At 41.2% G+C, this 16613-nt stretch overlaps 5 protein-coding genes across 8 annotated transcripts in view; 4 read left to right on the top strand and 1 right to left on the bottom strand.

The window, feature by feature from the left end:
* Window positions 1-69: 69 nt before the first annotated feature.
* LOC125906919 (uncharacterized) lies at window positions 70-2622 on the top strand. The gene is made up of 4 exons (XM_049607943.1): window positions 70-894; window positions 1170-1332; window positions 1392-1899; window positions 1994-2622. The coding sequence occupies exons 1-4, from the start codon at window positions 524-526 to the stop codon at window positions 2170-2172; spliced, it is 1221 nt and encodes a 406-aa protein (XP_049463900.1). The 5' UTR covers window positions 70-523; the 3' UTR covers window positions 2173-2622.
* An 895-nt stretch (window positions 2623-3517) lies between these two features.
* On the top strand, window positions 3518-5366 carry LOC125906918 (uncharacterized). The gene is made up of 4 exons (XM_049607934.1): window positions 3518-4019; window positions 4084-4246; window positions 4309-4816; window positions 4908-5366. Exons 1-4 carry the CDS (start codon window positions 3649-3651, stop codon window positions 5084-5086), a joined length of 1221 nt encoding a protein of 406 aa, XP_049463891.1. The 5' UTR covers window positions 3518-3648; the 3' UTR covers window positions 5087-5366.
* Window positions 5367-5976: 610 nt separating this feature from the next.
* Window positions 5977-8143, top strand: LOC120953451 (uncharacterized). The gene is made up of 4 exons (XM_040373370.2): window positions 5977-6751; window positions 6846-7139; window positions 7220-7436; window positions 7508-8143. The coding sequence occupies exons 1-4, from the start codon at window positions 6083-6085 to the stop codon at window positions 7699-7701; spliced, it is 1374 nt and encodes a 457-aa protein (XP_040229304.2). The 5' UTR covers window positions 5977-6082; the 3' UTR covers window positions 7702-8143.
* On the bottom strand, window positions 8068-11775 carry LOC120948231 (uncharacterized). Its single transcript, XM_049607548.1, has 7 exons — window positions 11488-11775; window positions 10693-11424; window positions 10529-10634; window positions 10242-10430; window positions 9380-9597; window positions 8434-9292; window positions 8068-8365 (listed from the first exon to the last, which is right to left on the bottom strand). Exons 1-7 carry the CDS (start codon window positions 11683-11685, stop codon window positions 8166-8168), a joined length of 2502 nt encoding a protein of 833 aa, XP_049463505.1. The 5' UTR covers window positions 11686-11775; the 3' UTR covers window positions 8068-8165.
* The window catches only part of LOC120948228 (uncharacterized), a 302677-nt gene continuing 297049 nt past the window's right edge, over window positions 10986-16613 (top strand). Inside the window, exons 1-4 of one of the 4 annotated variants that reach the window (XM_049607935.1) lie at window positions 10986-11042; window positions 12394-13102; window positions 13172-13303; window positions 13372-13846. In XM_049607935.1, coding sequence (XP_049463892.1) covers window positions 12425-13102; window positions 13172-13303; window positions 13372-13776 — 1215 coding nt within the window. In that variant the 5' untranslated portion in view covers window positions 10986-11042; window positions 12394-12424 and the 3' untranslated portion in view covers window positions 13777-13846. Of the gene's footprint in view, window positions 11043-11894; window positions 13103-13171; window positions 13304-13371; window positions 13847-16613 lie in introns of those variants that run through there. The other 3 variants (XM_040364343.2, XM_049607937.1, XM_049607936.1) reach the window with 3 other exon arrangements.

The raw sequence follows: 16613 nt of genomic DNA, 5'->3' as shown, positions 1-16613 counted from the left end.
TAAATGTATTTTATGAGGGAAAAGGAAAAAGGTCAATTAGTCCACTGGTAGCGATTGAAACTAACGTTTTTTCGACTAAACGGCAAGCGCAGGCGCATCCTGCCCTTTTATTTCCTAGCTTATCGTTTCTCTGATTCTTCCCTCTCGCTCTTGTACCTCGTGTACCTGACAGGCTGTTGGGCACTCACACATTTCCAACAATTATATTTCTCCAGCACCCAACCGTGACAATAATTGATTCAACACGACTTGAAATAATGGTGAATGGTATTTTAAAAATTGTTTCTGCTTTACGCTGGCGCTCGATGTACAACAGTAGAGTAAGATTCGAGTGATTTGTTGCATTCACTCACCAACACGAGCGCGGCAGTGTAGATAAAACCGTGTGATGGTTGCTTTCCTATTTAAAGATGAGAAGTTTGTTACAGCAAGACAGTTTGGTTGACGCTGTTAAAGTAAACATATCTCAACATCACATTGACTTTTGTAAACTTGCGAATATTTGACGTGTGCTACCAGTATAATGTACAATCAAGACGAGCTTGAGGCTCCGGGTTGGTTGAACGACGAGTTCTTCCGTGATGTGATGCGCGAATCAAATAACGATCCAACGATCGAGTTAATCAAGCCATGTGTTTTACGTCCGGGCACCAATAAAGGGGACCATTACGCTAGTGTCATGTTCCGCACGACCGTCAGGTATAGATCCCAGCGTTCAAGTGAAGAGCAGTCGGCCAACATCATCATGAAAACGAAGTCAGAAGCAGACGGATTGAAGAAGGAGCTTTTGGATGATGATAGATTGTTTGCGATAGAAATTGAAATGTACAGCAAGGTTCTTCCGGAGATGACAAGAATGTTAAAAGAGATAGGAGAAGAGTACAAATATCCTCGGTATGTGTTATCGTTTATCTCAGTGGTTTTCAACTGATGGGGAATTCCCTCCCAAAGCGGAATTTTAATTTTTTTTTTGGGAGGATTTTTTTTCACAAATTCGCTAAATACCATGGGTTGTCCTCATCTCTCCCCCCGCTTATGGACTTGTGAGTAGGGAATGAAATTTTGCATGCACCCTACTTGGGGGAAAAGCTGCAAAAAGGTCAAACGGTCACCACTGGTTCATGCAGAGTGTAGTAAACATATGACATAAGTATATGATATCATTTTAGATACATCTTCGGTGCTTTGAAGCCCCACACGATCCTGATTTTGGAGGATATTAGTGACCAGGGATGGGTGATGGGTGATTTAATCAACAATTTGGACGATATGAAGCCAATAGTGAAAGATATTGCTATGTTTCACGCTGCGTCCGTAATGTTGGAAAGCGCTGTAAGTAATATTGTTCTAGTGAGTCGATCATTATTTATCTATCCTTTCATCACGTGTAGGACTCAACATTTGCTGAAAGACACGCATATTCGATGAGTGACAAGTTTGTAGGCTTCGAGGGCATGATCACGAAGGGCTTTGGGGATCTCATGCATCTCACAAAGAGGTATCCAGAGTTTGCACACTTTGCAAAGCCATTGCAAAAGTTCCAGGATAATTTACGGGAGCTCTACGTATCATCGTACATCCAGTCAAACACGATCCAAAACGTGTTGATACATGGAGATTTTCATGGTAAAAACATGCTCCATCAAGTCGATGCTGAAGGACGACACACCGATACGATACTTCTTGATTATCAAATTTGTTGCTGGACCACACCGGCGGTTGATGTGTATTATCTACTGGATATGATACCAACTCAAAAAGTAAAGGACAAACATCGGTCTGAGTTGATATATATGTATTATCAACAGTACAGTGATTTACTGAAGCGACTAGGATATGTGGGTAAAATACCGTCCTTGCTGGATCTGCAGATAGAGCTGCTCCGACATGCTGGACTAGGTAAGCTTCTATAGTGTTTTCATGAAAAAACGGTTGTCTTCGTTACGTTTTGTCCATCTCTATCTTTAATTTAAAAAAATGTAATTAATTTCAGAGTTGTTTCACTACGCCATTTTTAGTCCGATTCACTACATGAATCAAAATGATATAGATGTAGAGGCATGGGTGAAAGGAAATTTCGATAATCCCGTTCTCAATAATCCAGAGTTCAAGAAGCTAATGTACACCGAGCTAACGCGCTTCCTACACCAAGGAACATTACCATTCAGCTGATTCGCAACAGATTTCATGGTTTGTTGAACTGTTGCTTTATAAATGTGTTCAGGCACGAAAGCCCTGTTTAACGAAACACGAAGGTCGTTCGTTAAGTTTGGAGCTTTCGGGCACGATCGATAGTTCATAAGTATAAGTGGATTCCGTGAAATAAACTGTCTTCTAATTGTGCGATACCAGAAACAACAGCTGATTACTATAAAACGCTAGAAAAAGTTATACCGAAACTCGAAAGAATTATCAAATCCGAAATCGTAAGATTAAACAAACAGCATAACTTAAAATATGTTAACACGAATTTGATTGAAACACTTTATTTAAATTAAATGAGGAAGCCGATATGAATTTTATTGTTTTCTTTTTTATTATCCTTTTTTATAATTTATGTAATTATTATTATTATTATCATTAGAGTGGAGCGCCGTTTATCGCACTCGACCTCGCCCGGATACTCGAATACCACGGAAAATGAGTCAAAGCATATTATTATTATTTTTCTCATTAGTATTATTATTGTTGTTGTTATTAGTATTATTTTTATCATTATTATTGTTTTTATTATTATTATAATGATTGTGATTATTATAATTATTATGATTATGGTTATGATTATTGTTATAGTTTTTATTACTTTTGTTATTATTTTATTTTTATAAATCAAACATAATTTTTCATAATTTTTTTAAAATAAATAAAAAAGTTATTATAATGGGTTGATTGCAAACTGTCGTCTTGATATTTGAAATATTTGAATATTAAAATAGCTGACGTATGAGCAAAAATCCATACCAGAAAATTTCAGTGTTGATATACAACATAATCAGCCACTTTTCCAAACTCGATCGAACAGGATCGATAGTTGCCTATATACAAAGGTTGCTTTATTTTATTTCTTCTTGGTTACCCTGGCTCGTCAAGACAGCGGGCATAGTGCTGCTCGAATCACAGGGACCTTCGCAGCTGGTTGGAACACGACGGAGGCGTTTTGCTGCTTTAGTAAATGTAACAATAGTGAAAATAATTAAAAAAATAGTTTTGACAATAATAAAGCTCTTTTGCATTATACTTCTCTAACATTAAAAGATAAATAAGTAATTTATAGAAGATAATTTATTCAACATAACATTAAGTCATGGTGTTTGTAGTATCTATGGATAGATAATGCTCTCGGTAGCGGCGATGATATTCCAATCGCAGTTTGTTCATGATTGTTTCTCTTTTGCGCTGACGCTCGAACGATGTTTAGCAGTGGGGAGAGTTCGAGTGGTTTTGCAAACTTATCTGCTGTTTTGTGGAATACGCTCACGAACACTAGAACAGCAGTGTAGATAAAACCGTGTGATGGTTGCTTTCCTATTTAAAGATGTGAAGTTTGTTACAGCAAGACAGTTTGGTTGACGCTGTTAAAGTAAACATATCTCAACATCACGTTGCCTTTTGTAAACTTGCGAATATTTGACGTGTGCTACCAGTATAATGTACAATCAAGACGAGCTTGAGGCTCCGGGTTGGTTGAACGACAAGTTCTTCCGTGATGTGATGCGCGAATCAAATAACGATCCAACGATCGAGTTAATCAAGCCATGTGTTTTACGTCCGGGCACCAATAAAGGGGACCATTACGCTAGTGTCATGTTCCGCACGACCGTCAGGTATCGATCCCAGCGTTCAAGTGAAGAGCAATCGGTCAACGTCATCATGAAAACGAAGCCTGAAGCTGAAGGATTGAAGAAGGAGCTTTTGGATGACGATGGATTGTTTGCGATAGAAATTGAAATGTACAGCAAGGTTCTTCCGGAGATGACAAGAATGTTAAAAGAGATAGGAGAAGAGTACAAATATCCTCGGTATGTGTTAAAGTTTGTTAAGAGTGTAGTGAACATATGACATGAGCATATAATATAATTATAGATACATCTACGGTGCGTTAAAGCCCCGCACGATCCTGATTTTGGAGGATATTAGTGACCAGGGATGGGTGATGGGCGATTTCATCAGCACGTTGGACGATATGAAGCCAATAGTAAAGGATATTGCTATGTTTCACGCTGCGTCCGTGATGTTGGAAAGCACTGTAAGTAACAATGTTGTTCTAGTGAGTCGATCATCATTTATCTATCCTCTCATCACGTGTAGGACTCAAAATTTGCTGAAAGACACACTTATTCAATGGGTGACAAGTTTATAGGGTTTGAAGGTATGATCGCGAAGGGCTTTGGGGATCTCATGCATCTCACAAAGACGTATTCGGAGTTTGCACACTTTGCAAAGCCATTGCAAAAGTTCCAGGATAATATACGTGATCTTTACGTATCATTTTACAACCACTCGAAGACGTATCAAAACGTGCTGATACATGGAGATTTTCATAGTAAAAATATGCTGCACAAAATCGATGCTGAAGGACGACACACCGATACGATACTGCTTGATTATCAAATTTGTTGCTGGACTAGTCCGGCGGTTGATTTGTACTATCTACTGGATATGATACCGACTCAAGAGGTGAAGGACAAACATCGTTCTGAGTTGATATATATGTATTATCAACAGTACAGTGATTTACTGAAGCGGCTCGGATATCTTGGGAAAATTCCGTCCTTGCTGGATCTGCAGATAGAGCTTCTACGGTATGCTTCGCTAGGTAAGTTACCGCACCATTTTTATGAAGATGAGGTTGTTTCTACTTGTTTAACACAGTTCATAGGTTAGTAAAACATTGTCATTAATTTCAGAGCTAATCCACTACGCAATATTTAGCTCGTTCCGCTACATGGATCAAACAGCGATCGATATCGAGGCTTTGCTTAAAGGAGAGCTAGATAATCCCGTCCTCAATAATCCAGAGTTCAAGAAGCTAATGCATACCGAGCTAACGCGCTTCCTACATCAAGGCACATTATCAAGCGTTTAGTATTTCAGTGTGTGGAGGGGCCGTATAATTTACGTCAGACCATGTGATTGCAATCGTTTCATAAAGCAGTTGCTAGCAGAGAAAGAATCGACTGTGCAAGTAATCGTTCGAAGCGTGCCAGAACAACCCACGATATCAGCCAGCATAGATTCGCAAAGTCATTTGTACGCGACTGTCGTGCGGTGCCCGGTACAGAACGCGTGGCAGTTTTGGCTGAGATAGTGTATGGTGGCAAAGATGATAATGGGTATCTGCAATAAAATGATTGATAAAGAGAGAAGTTCATTTTGGGTCGTCATTTCAAGATGAATACAAAAAACGTTTCATTTCTTTTAGCCTCAAACGAAATTTATAACCGTTGTGTTAGAATTACTTGTCGCTGTGCCATAGATTGCTAATAAAAGTAAAGACAGAGCTTCCTTGACTTGCCAATATCACAAATGAACGATCTAACAATAGCAGTGAAAGATCAATTGATCTACGTAACCTTTGAATGTCGTGATCTTGTGCGATGTTTTGGAATAGCTAAAGAGATAGAAACATTAGACAAAATATGTTAGCATAACAGCTAAATTCTACATTAAATATATATATATAATCATTGATGGAGCTGGATACGATTGCCCATTCATATAGTGATGAATTATAGCATTGTTTTGCAGCAGCCTGTAAACCGAAATCAACCCCTGCAGGAAGAAATCCCCTTAATACGCCTGCATAACATGCTTCCCTTGATTTACGTGTATGTGTGACGACATGCCCTTCGTGACACAGTGTAGGGTGTATTCTATTCGATACCAAACAGTTGATTCCGTTTGGCCAGCGCATCAAACTGGACAAAGCGTTGCTGCACAACATATGATTCAATGCCGAGGTTCGACACAACCGTTTATCTCACCCCCTTTGGGCCGATGCTCGCTGGTGTAGGTGCGCTTCGTACGTACGTCTTGGGTGTATGTGTGAGGAGCAGCAGCCGACGAGCCGGGCTTAGATTGGATGCGTTTATTTTGCGGGACCAGTTGTAAAGCAACATCGCGATTGATTGTGTGGGCCAGTCACAATTTCGGGCCGTTCGACCGGTTATCGCGTTGCCGCACCTGTACGAGTGAGATTATCGCCGGAGGGTTTACCGCAATCATGACGGATCCGGCGCCGGGACTGGAATGGATTGATCGGGAATATTTTACGCGCGTACTGGAAACATACCTTCATGCGGACGTTGCGGTGCAGCGGTACGAACTGGCTGCCGGATGTCCGGACGGGCAGAATTTCATGAGTGCCATTGTGCGTGCTACCGTAGACTACACGCTAGCCAGTGCGGAACCGCAGGGCCGCACGGAGAAGGTGTCGTTAATTGTGAAAACGAAGCTAGCAAACCCGGAGCTTGCTGAAGGCGCGGATCAGCTCAACGTGTTCGGTATAGAGAAAACCGTGTACGGACCGGTGCTGAAAGCGGTACGCGAGCTCCTGACCAGCTACGGTGACTGTACACAGTTTGCTCCGCGCTTTATCTACGAAGATGAGCACGCACTGGTTCTGGAGGATTTGGCTGTCAAGGGCTACCGGCAACCGGACCGACGGGCACGGCTGGATGAGCCCCACCTGCGGCTGGCGGTGAAGAAGTTGGCCAAATTTCACGCAGCTACAGCTGTGCTTTGGCGCAAGGTAGCGTAACAGGGTGTGCGATCACCCATCAACTCTACGCGATCCTATGGTGGGAAAGCAACAGATGTTAATTGATAATAGTACCTAATTACAGAATCGTGACCTATTCAGCGTGCTTGCGAGTAGCAGCTTCGCCAGCGAGGGTAATCCCGTCCATCTGTTCTACGCCAACGCGATTCAGCATTGCATCGATCAGACGGAGAAGGTGCCCGAGCTGCGACGGTACACTGATGACCTTCGTTCATTTCTGGAGCACGCCATTGAAAGGGAGGCGAAAAGCTACGAAAGCGACGAAACGTGCTTCACCGTGCTGAACCATGGCGATATGTGGTTGAACAATCTGCTATGGAAGTACGACGCGGAAGGGACGGTTAGCGATGTGATCATGGTACACTAGCGGCTTGCACAGATTCAGTTCATCTAAATGTGCAAATTCAAAAACTACTTTTGTCTTACACTCTGCTCTAGGTGGATTACCAGGAGAGCTTCGTCGGTTCGCCCGCATTCGATCTAAACCACCTGCTGTACTCATCCGCCAATAGTGAGATCCAGCGGGCCGGGTTTGAGGAGCTGGTGCAGCTGTACACCGACGAGCTGCGAGATGCACTGCGCCAATTCAAATACGACGGTCCGCTGCCGGATCTGGCACGCGTCCAGTCGGAAATGGCAACCAAACGCGACCATGGTAAGCAGTTGATTTGCATACAAAATGCGGAGCACAACAAAGCTAATCTCGGGCTCGGTTTAATTTTCTAGCGCTGATCGTAACGACGTGCATTGTGCCACCACTGATACTGGAAAACAGCGAGCTGGCCACGCCGGAGAACATGCTCGGCGATCACGAGGAGGCGATTCGCGCCCGGGAAGAGATATTCAGCAATCCAAAGTTTATTGAAATTCTTTCCATTCTGCTACCGCGTCTCATGGCGACCGGGCCCAATAAGGGTTGACACGGTTCTGTCTGTGAGTAAAACCCCACAAGATGTGTTCCACTTGGAAACCAAGGGTATTGGCCAGTATTTCTAGACGTATTTCTTTGTGTTTAGACCATTGATTTCCGGCTGATGCATCGTGCCGTAATACACAATAAAATAAATTAGGTCACGTATTTGGTTTGCATAGAGCCGCAGGCTTGGACGAAACATTGGTCAGTTTTGACAAACCGTTGGAAGCAGTGTGCGTTATCAGCTTGGTGTTGTTATTATCAGTAATTCCTTCCTTTCCTTTCGCATCAGTGTATTTTAATGTGTGTTGGAGTTTTGCTGCGTCATGCATGTCGTCGGCCAGTTTAAGCCAGATCAAATACTAAACCACTGTTACAGGTCCGGCGGTTGAAAGGCTTCAGACCTTACTGGATTTTGTTTATTGATAATAAAGATAGGTAGAAGAATATTTGAGACATTCCAAATGGAGTCTAGTCCAATTTGTCCAACAGACCCTTGCGATCGAACTGTGGCAGCAAACCGCGCAGGATGGTTTGGTATTTGTCGTTCGCCACAATCATGCGCTTAAAGCTCTGTGCCCGCTCGTCGTTGCACATCAATGCTTCGAAATCGGCATCAGCCGTATTGTCATTCATCTGTACCGGTAATGCAATGAAGGTGGAGTACACAGCTATAGTGAATAGAAAATTGAAGAAAATCATTATTAAATGATTTTAAGTATTTTTCTACCGATCATACCGTAGAACATTTTCCGTTGCGTTTGCTGCAGAAACTGATAGAGTGTTGGCAACCGCGCCCGGTACTGCAACCGTCGTGCGTAGTCCACCAGCTGATAGTAGTAGTACTGGAGCAGCTCATCGAAACAGTTCTGTCTGATGTCATCCCTAGCCGAGGTGTAGTAAAGGTAGCAGAAATCGATCATCGGTGTGCCGTACGTGCAGTACTGAAAATCCAGCAGAACTGCATCGATCGGATTGCCCTGCCCATCATACTTGTACAGGAAATTGTTCACCCACATGTCACCCTGCACAAACACGCACAAATCATCGCTGGCCGGATCGTTGTCCACCACGCGCTGTGAGTACTCGACAAAGTTCGGTGCCAACTGCTGCAGCTTCTCGTGATAGTACTTCCATTCCGATCCCCATTTGCCAACCTCGTCCGTCAGTGCGTTAAAGATGTGCACAAACATCGGATAGAAAGCGTCCGTTTCGCGCGTCACGATGCACGTGTTGTACGGCACAAATATGTTGGGCTGCTGCTCGCGCATCTTCAGCGAGCTTGCATGCATTTTGGCCATCAGCTTGATAGCCATTTTCATGTGCACCATGTCCATGCCCTGCGTCCGGTCCACCATCCGGTAGCCGTCCGGGGTCAGATCCTTAAACACGATCACCTCACGCTTGCGATCCACTATCAGCGCGGTAGGATACAGCTCGCCCGGCTCGCCGATCGATTTCATCAGGAGCTTCAGCTCGGGAATCACAAATTGGTACACGTCCATCTCCTTGCGCTGCACGTCGTACTGGCGCAGCTTCTCGCCTGCAATTCCCTCCGTGATCATGCCTTTGACAATGAAGGTGCGTGATATTTCGTACTGTGAAGGAAAGAATGGACAAAAATTCGAAAAGTGAAAATGGCAACATATTGCACCACGTCTGTTATCAACCGGCGAGATCGTTACCTGTAACTGGGAGTGGTACGTAACACCGATGCGAAATATGATGCTAGCATAGTTGTTCCCCTTCGGCACGGCATAGTATACATCCAGCTTGCGCACTTTGATTGATGCGTCCTTAAACGCGCAGCGCAGCATTTGCTCCACGTACGCTTCGTTTAGCCAGTCCGGTGCATCGGCGGATGCGTTCAGGCAAGCTGGTATGGTATTTTCTGGCATTATTGTTTACTTCCGACTGCTTGTCACTGGTGCTGTTAGTCACAAGAAACGGAGGCTTTGTGAGTGAGCACCTGCCGCTCGGTTAGTCTTTATACCAAACGGCCACTACCATTGGAAGTGATGTCAACGTAGATCTAGTTCTGGTGTCATAAATTGTTGGTGCTGTATTTGATACATCCAGAAAGACATCATCTGCGAGGTGTGCTTCTTAGATTGGTTGGGCAATTGAAACCTGTGTGTATCGCTACTAGTGACCAAGATGCACTGCTAGCTGAATCAATCTGGAGTACAATTTGCATCCCCGAGCTGGGATTGGTTGATGCAATTACCGGCCCAGTACTCGTAATACATAATCGCTCTAGAGACGAAAGCTCTAGTGACGTAGTGCGCTATAAATATGTGTTTATTTCTCTGTATGAGTTTAAAGTGCTATCGTTGATAAAGAATGAACAAAGCAGGTAATGCTATCCATAAATCATAGGGTATTTGCACCAAGTCGTCGGAGGTTTATTTCTAAATATTTAATATCTTGCTTAACATGAAAGTTTAAAACTATCGCCGAGTGAGGCTTCATACCTGACCAGTTTGTTTGCTTTTGTTTGACGTTACGGCTAGACGTTATGCACAGACATTACGAAATGTTACGATTAATCTAAGTAACCGGCTAGATCAAACTCGTGCAACAGGGCTGGCAAAATGCTGACGTATCGTGGATTGTCAAACAGCTCTCGACGGCATGTTTCGCTTCGTTCGCCCTCTCCCAAGATCAAATCCATGTCCGCATCTTCCGAACGTTCCATCATGGCAACGGGCATCTGCTGAAAGACGGCGTTGACACCTGTCGCGGACGAAGGCAGTAAAACTGTGTTATAAACTTTCTTATCTTACCTTCCAAAGTGGGAAGGTTAATGTCATGTCATGTTTGCATGTGCTTACGGTGGAATCCCTTGCGAATGATTTCCACGTGGATGTCTGGCAGGCTGGGGATGGTTCCTCCGTAGTGCAGTTGCTCCAACGTTCCACGGAGCGTAGTGTGATAGAGCTAAAAGTGGGTCGTTTTGTATTATTTTGAATTCCATTTTGGTTCCAGAAAAACTTACCTGTACTAACTCCATGAGATGTAATTTGCGAACTTCCGGTTGAAGTGAACCGTACAGCAAGAAATTAAGATCTATCCCTGGAGAACCGTAAAAGGACAGTTGATAATCCAGCAGCAGAACATCTTTCACTCCCGTTCCCGGCTCGAATTGAAACATCATATTGTTAACCCAGATGTCGTTATGATTAAGTACGTTAAAGCAATCGTCCCGTCGGTGGTAAACATCACATCCGTAGGGAATAATCTTGTCCTGAAGCTTGTCCAGTTTTCCCAGAATCGAGTTCCATCTTCCATCCTTGTTCCATTGCTGCACTAAACGCATGACCTGACCAACGCACCGTCGATAGTAGGGTAAGAACGTTTGCTTCTTGGGATCATCTGAAATGCATCCTTCCATCATGAGGTCAAACAGGGTCGGTTCAGCTTCGTACACAATCCGCGAGCAGGCGTGCAGTTTGGCAAGCTTTACAATCACCAAGCGAGCATGGTCTAAATCTAATCCAAGGCGACGATCCATCATCTTAAAGCTCTGTTCGCTAACATCCTCAAACACGAGCATCTGCTTGGGTGTGTTGGCGGTGGTCAAACAGAGCGGCGAAATAATCGAAACATCACCAATCGACCTTAAGAGCTCGTATATCCTGGGCATTATTTGACTGTAGATTACTATCTCCCTAGAGTAGATACTGTTCTCCTCCATGACTTTTTGCTGTAGTTCTCCCGATGGCATCACCTGCAGTGCATGCAATAAAAAGTTTTATTTTATTTTTCTTGATTTCGATGGATTACAAATCACCTTAAGAATTATCCTTTTCTTCACTATGTTCCCGATGTCGTACTGCACCGACACACGATACATTTCACTCGCATAATTATCTCCCTTTTTGGTGGCAAAGCTAACATCGTAGGCAATTAGCCGCTTGAAACTGGTTCCATGCTGCTCAGACAGTAGCCCCGTCAGCAGGTCGTTATTGATCCACTCGAAGCAGGCCATTTCAAGAGCACCTGAAGTCCTGATGAGTGCAGCAAAATTCCTATACACAGCAAAACACTTCCGGCGCGATTCAGTTCCGCAGCACTTTGCCGTCCAATGACCGACTTCGTACCAACTCAGTACGACTCAGATGTACTGGTGTTATCAATTATTGTTTTATTTTTTACATACTGATAGCACATTATGACTATGTATTGCAGTAATGTGTGAGGTAGGTTCGTTGATAAAAGCTTTATTCCTAAATTTTGCTAACCGATAAGCATAGCTGGGGCATTACCTAAGGGTCTAGAGTCTGGCAGCGCCTTTCTTTGCCTGGTTTGATACTATTTTATTTTATTTTAAAGATGATCATCATGTGTGCTAATCATCATTACAAAAAAAATAAAACTGCTTTCAGAAAATCCATGTAAAAAAACCCGTTGTTGAGGTAACATTACGAAACTACACGCTCTAAAAGACAAAACCTATAAAAAAAACTTTATTTGGTACACAAAAGTGTTGAATAATATTATCATTTCACGTTAGTTTAAAAAATTGAAAAAAGGGAAATTTTACCTACTAGCTCCGATTAGTGTCGAACAATGCTCGATTGTATTCGTCAAGGTTGCATTATCTTATGTAATGCTTTATCTCTCACTATAATATGCACACTCGGTCTAGTATCAGCAACAACGCGAACACTCTGCTCAGTATTATTTTTGATTTCAGACGGAAAGAGCAACGCCGTGTGTGATCCATAATGAGTGAAGCAAGTTGGAAAACTGCCGAGTTCTTTAAGGACGCAATAGTACGCGATCTTTCCCTGGAGTGTACTGATTCGTTTACAATCACATCATTTGAAGTTGGCAAGGCGAATGAAAAAACGGCAGGCTATATGTCCAACATCTACCGGGTGTTAATCGAGCTAAAGTTTGACAAAGGAACTGCGAAGCCGACATCGCTGTCATACATTGTGAAGGAAAAAACAGACACAGCATTCGGAAGTGGTCTGGTTGAATTGCTGTCCGTTTTTCCCAAAGAGAGTGAAGTGTACGAGAAGCTATTGCCCGCCCTTGAGCGTCTCGTGCAGCACGAAGAAGAAACGGTACGATTTGGACCAAAAGTATTGAAAACAACTACCAACCCTGACACGGTTATTGTGCTGGAGGATCTTTCGCGCAGTCAGTTTCGGATGCGGGAGAAAAGTTTCGGTCTTTCTGTAACAGATGTTAAAAGGATACTTGAGAAATTGGCCAAATTTCATGCCGCATCGGTGCTGTATGTGGATAAAAATGGAGCGTTTTCGGATCTCTTTGCCGAGGGTGTAATTTCGGAACGAACAATTGACGCACTGTGCGGACACTACGAGTCGTTATATAGTGCCTTTGTACAAAGTTTGCGTGATCGTAACATGCCTGCCGAATATTTGCAGCCACTGGTAAATGATGATCAGTTACATGCTCTATGGGCAATGCTTATAACGTTTTTATTTATTATTTTCGTACAGATCAAATTTGATGGACAATTGCTGCGTGAATGCTGTAAGGCACAGCAGGTGCATCATTCGGAGCTGAAAGTCTTAAACCATGGCGATCTGTGGCCCAACAATGTTATGTTCGGGACGGATGATCTACGGTTTGTAAGTATAATAGTAGCCACATTGAACGAGTAAAAGGTAGTCTTTATTTGTGTATTTCTACTCCTCAGTTGGATTTTCAAACTGCATCGTATGGGTCGCCTGCAGCAGATTTGCTGTACTTCTTTGCCACATCCGCTACGGAACTGATGTGTGATTCGTTGGAGGAGCTGTTGCAATACTACCATGAACATTTGGTAAAAACATTACAACAGCTGCAGTACTGTAAATCGATTCCAATGTACACGGAGCTACTTGATCAGATGAGGCGTCGCAGTGTACTATTGCTGCCGCCTCTATCGGAAGCATTAGCAATTACGATGTCTGGTTTGACGGAGCCATCGGATATGGAAATGATAACATCCGAGCAACCGGAAGGCGTTGCGCTACGGAAACTTGTGTATAACAACCCGGCATACGTCGCACTGATTGATCGGCTGCTGCCCAAGCTTTATGAATTACGGTTGTTGAAATGAGCTACATTTTCATTTAAACCTTAATGGGAGTGAAATAAACTTGTGTTAAACTCACAATATTTAAGTATTATTTGTATGTGTGAGCTTTATCTGTTTTTATCTTAATCCAATTTTATTACAAATTGATACTAAGTTTAAAGTACTTATAGTCAAAATTCGGAAAAGGTTGAAGTTGCACGAAGCTAGAATAAAAGCATGTAAAAATATGTAAAATTGTTGCAACATGTTTGTGTAAAAGCATGCTAAAATATGAAAAATACCTTATAATTTTTCTCTAGTCAGCTTTAAACTTTAAGCTTTATTTCCAATAAAAAAAATCTTTAAACTTTAATTCAATTTTGCCCTCTATGTGCCTAAAGTACACAAAGCAACCAATGCATACTGGAAGCAGGCCGGGATGATTTTTTTTTTTGTTTTTGAATTTCAATACCGGTAGTAGTTTTGCTTTAAAGCAGATGCTATTACATTACAAAAGGCAAAAAATAGGCTTCTAAACTTCGTGGATTGCAATGAAAAAAAAATGTCAAACTTGAAAAATGTTTCAAATCCTTTGTATTAGGCAAATGTAAGGAGCATCTTTCAACTACAATATTTCAAAAAGTACTTATTTTATGTTGAAAATTAATAGTGTTTTAGAAAGTGTTTTAATAATCTTTAAAACGATGCCTTATTAGCTTTAATTATTTAATTTTTATGAAAATTATGAGAGTAACTATAGAACGAAAACTTTAAATAAATAAAATATTTTTCTTCAAGATGGTAAAAATTATAGAGTTTATTATATTCATGTTTCCCTAGTACTACACATTGTAGAATGACTTATTATAAAGCTTGTGTCCAAAAATCAAGATTACCAACTTTATAAGTTACATAATATTTTGTAACTATAAGTTTTTAAGAAGTATAGGCCAAATTACTTCTACTAATAGTACTATTTTGAAAGGGATAATAAAAACAAAGTTAATTTAAATAGCAGGCATTGGAATTACGAGTTTTTACTGCAATCATATTTATAGGACGGGGAAAATGCATTTGAGCAAATTTTCAAGAATAGGATTATAAGTATGAAGTATAAATCACAGCTGGGATGTTAACATTATTTTGCAGCCTTTTCATAGATGTGAATATTAAAAGAATAATACATTCGTACGTAATATTACATACAACGTCCTTCTTCAATATAAAATATTCAGATCTACTAACAACATATTTTTGTCCCATTGTTTGTATGGCCACTGTGTAATGGCCTCTCCTATAATATAAGCCAACAAAACAGAAAATTGAGCAAGTCAGTGGAACAATATTGATCATTCTGGTTGTATCTATTTGACAGTTACATTCCGTCACTTTGGATTTATCCATTTATGTACAAACTAAAGTGAGTGTGTGGACAAACTAAAGTCTAAAGTTATGGCTTATGGTGGTCTTCCTCAACAATGTATCGACACACAATTTGACAGTTTGTTTCATAGCAAAATCTAGTATGACTTCAAATTCAAGTGGTATTTCGCAAAATGGTGTGAGGTATTACTTAAGCGTAGGACCAAGAAAGAATTCAGAAAACTAACGCTACGACCAGCTCTTTGATTAAAACGATTATGTGAAAGTGTGAGGATTCCAACAACAAATTTCCTTCGCAAAATCTGATACACAGGCAACAATTATTGAATCCGTTCAGCCAGCAAACAAGGAGTAGTGTACCAACCGAACCAAATACGGTTTTATACTTAAAGCGAGGAAGCTATCAGATTGCCTGTGCATGTATTCTTTTGTTTCATTCAACAGACCTCCAATTGTTCTTATATATTGTGAAAAGTTGTGAAAATTTAGGATAGATTTATAAAATAGTACATAAGAAAATCCTCAAAGCATCCAGTTTCTTCTTCTTTATGTTTTAGACGTCAAATTGTACTGGATAAACCTATCTCATATATCAAATCATTTTGGTACAAACAACGATAGATTTTTATATATTTATATTTTATTTTTTCTGTTTGAAATAAGTACTTTTAAAAAATTTCAAAAAATCAAATCAAACAGTTTTTAACATTTCTCGACAAAATATTGAAGCTTCAACAAAATAACATCAATCATTCTTGATCTAACCTGATCAAACCTGCGACGAATCGGCGTTTGTGTACATATGTTTCAGGCTTAAATAATTTAGTTTAGTGTGTGGTTTTGTATGGAGTACTTTTGTACAGAGTGATTTAAGCCTCTAAGTGTCAAACTTCATTTACAAAAGCTGGCTAGAATCGCAAAACCCCCCAATGACAGATCATTCAAATTTCCAATGTTACTGTTGAAATATATAATACGGGATTGAATTGTTTGCTTGTGGTGTTGAGCTGGCTAGAAGAACTCTGCATGAAAATAGTTGGATAAGTTGAGTTTTCGTATTGTTGTTGTTGTATTGTTGTTTATTGTATTAAGTGATTGGCCAAACAAGCGGCCTTATCACTGAATTAAAACTAAAACTTAAATAACTAACGCAGTGTACAATGACAAAACGGATCAACAAAATCTAGTAGGTAGGTGCCAGTCAAATGAAGTGTAACGCTGATTAAATTTACGGGCCATCGCAGTCATTGGGTCGTTCTCGCTGTATGCACGTCTTGTAAGGTCAGTTCTTATTAGTCTGTAGTTACGGAACACTCTAGGAGGGACATTTATGTTGACTCTAGCCAGTAGTTCTGGCGAATCTATCTCACCGACAATAAGTTTGGACAAAAACGTACATTGGGCATTATCACGTCTCCTAGCAAGTGTGTCCAGACCAAACAACAAACAACGAGTATGATACGATGGACGAGGGGTTACATTACGCCACGGAGTGA

This window comes from Anopheles coluzzii, chromosome 2 (genome assembly GCF_943734685.1).
Source record: "Anopheles coluzzii chromosome 2, AcolN3, whole genome shotgun sequence".
Classification (NCBI taxonomy): Eukaryota; Metazoa; Arthropoda; class Insecta; order Diptera; family Culicidae; genus Anopheles; species Anopheles coluzzii.
This window is presented reverse-complemented; position numbering and strand designations above follow the sequence as displayed.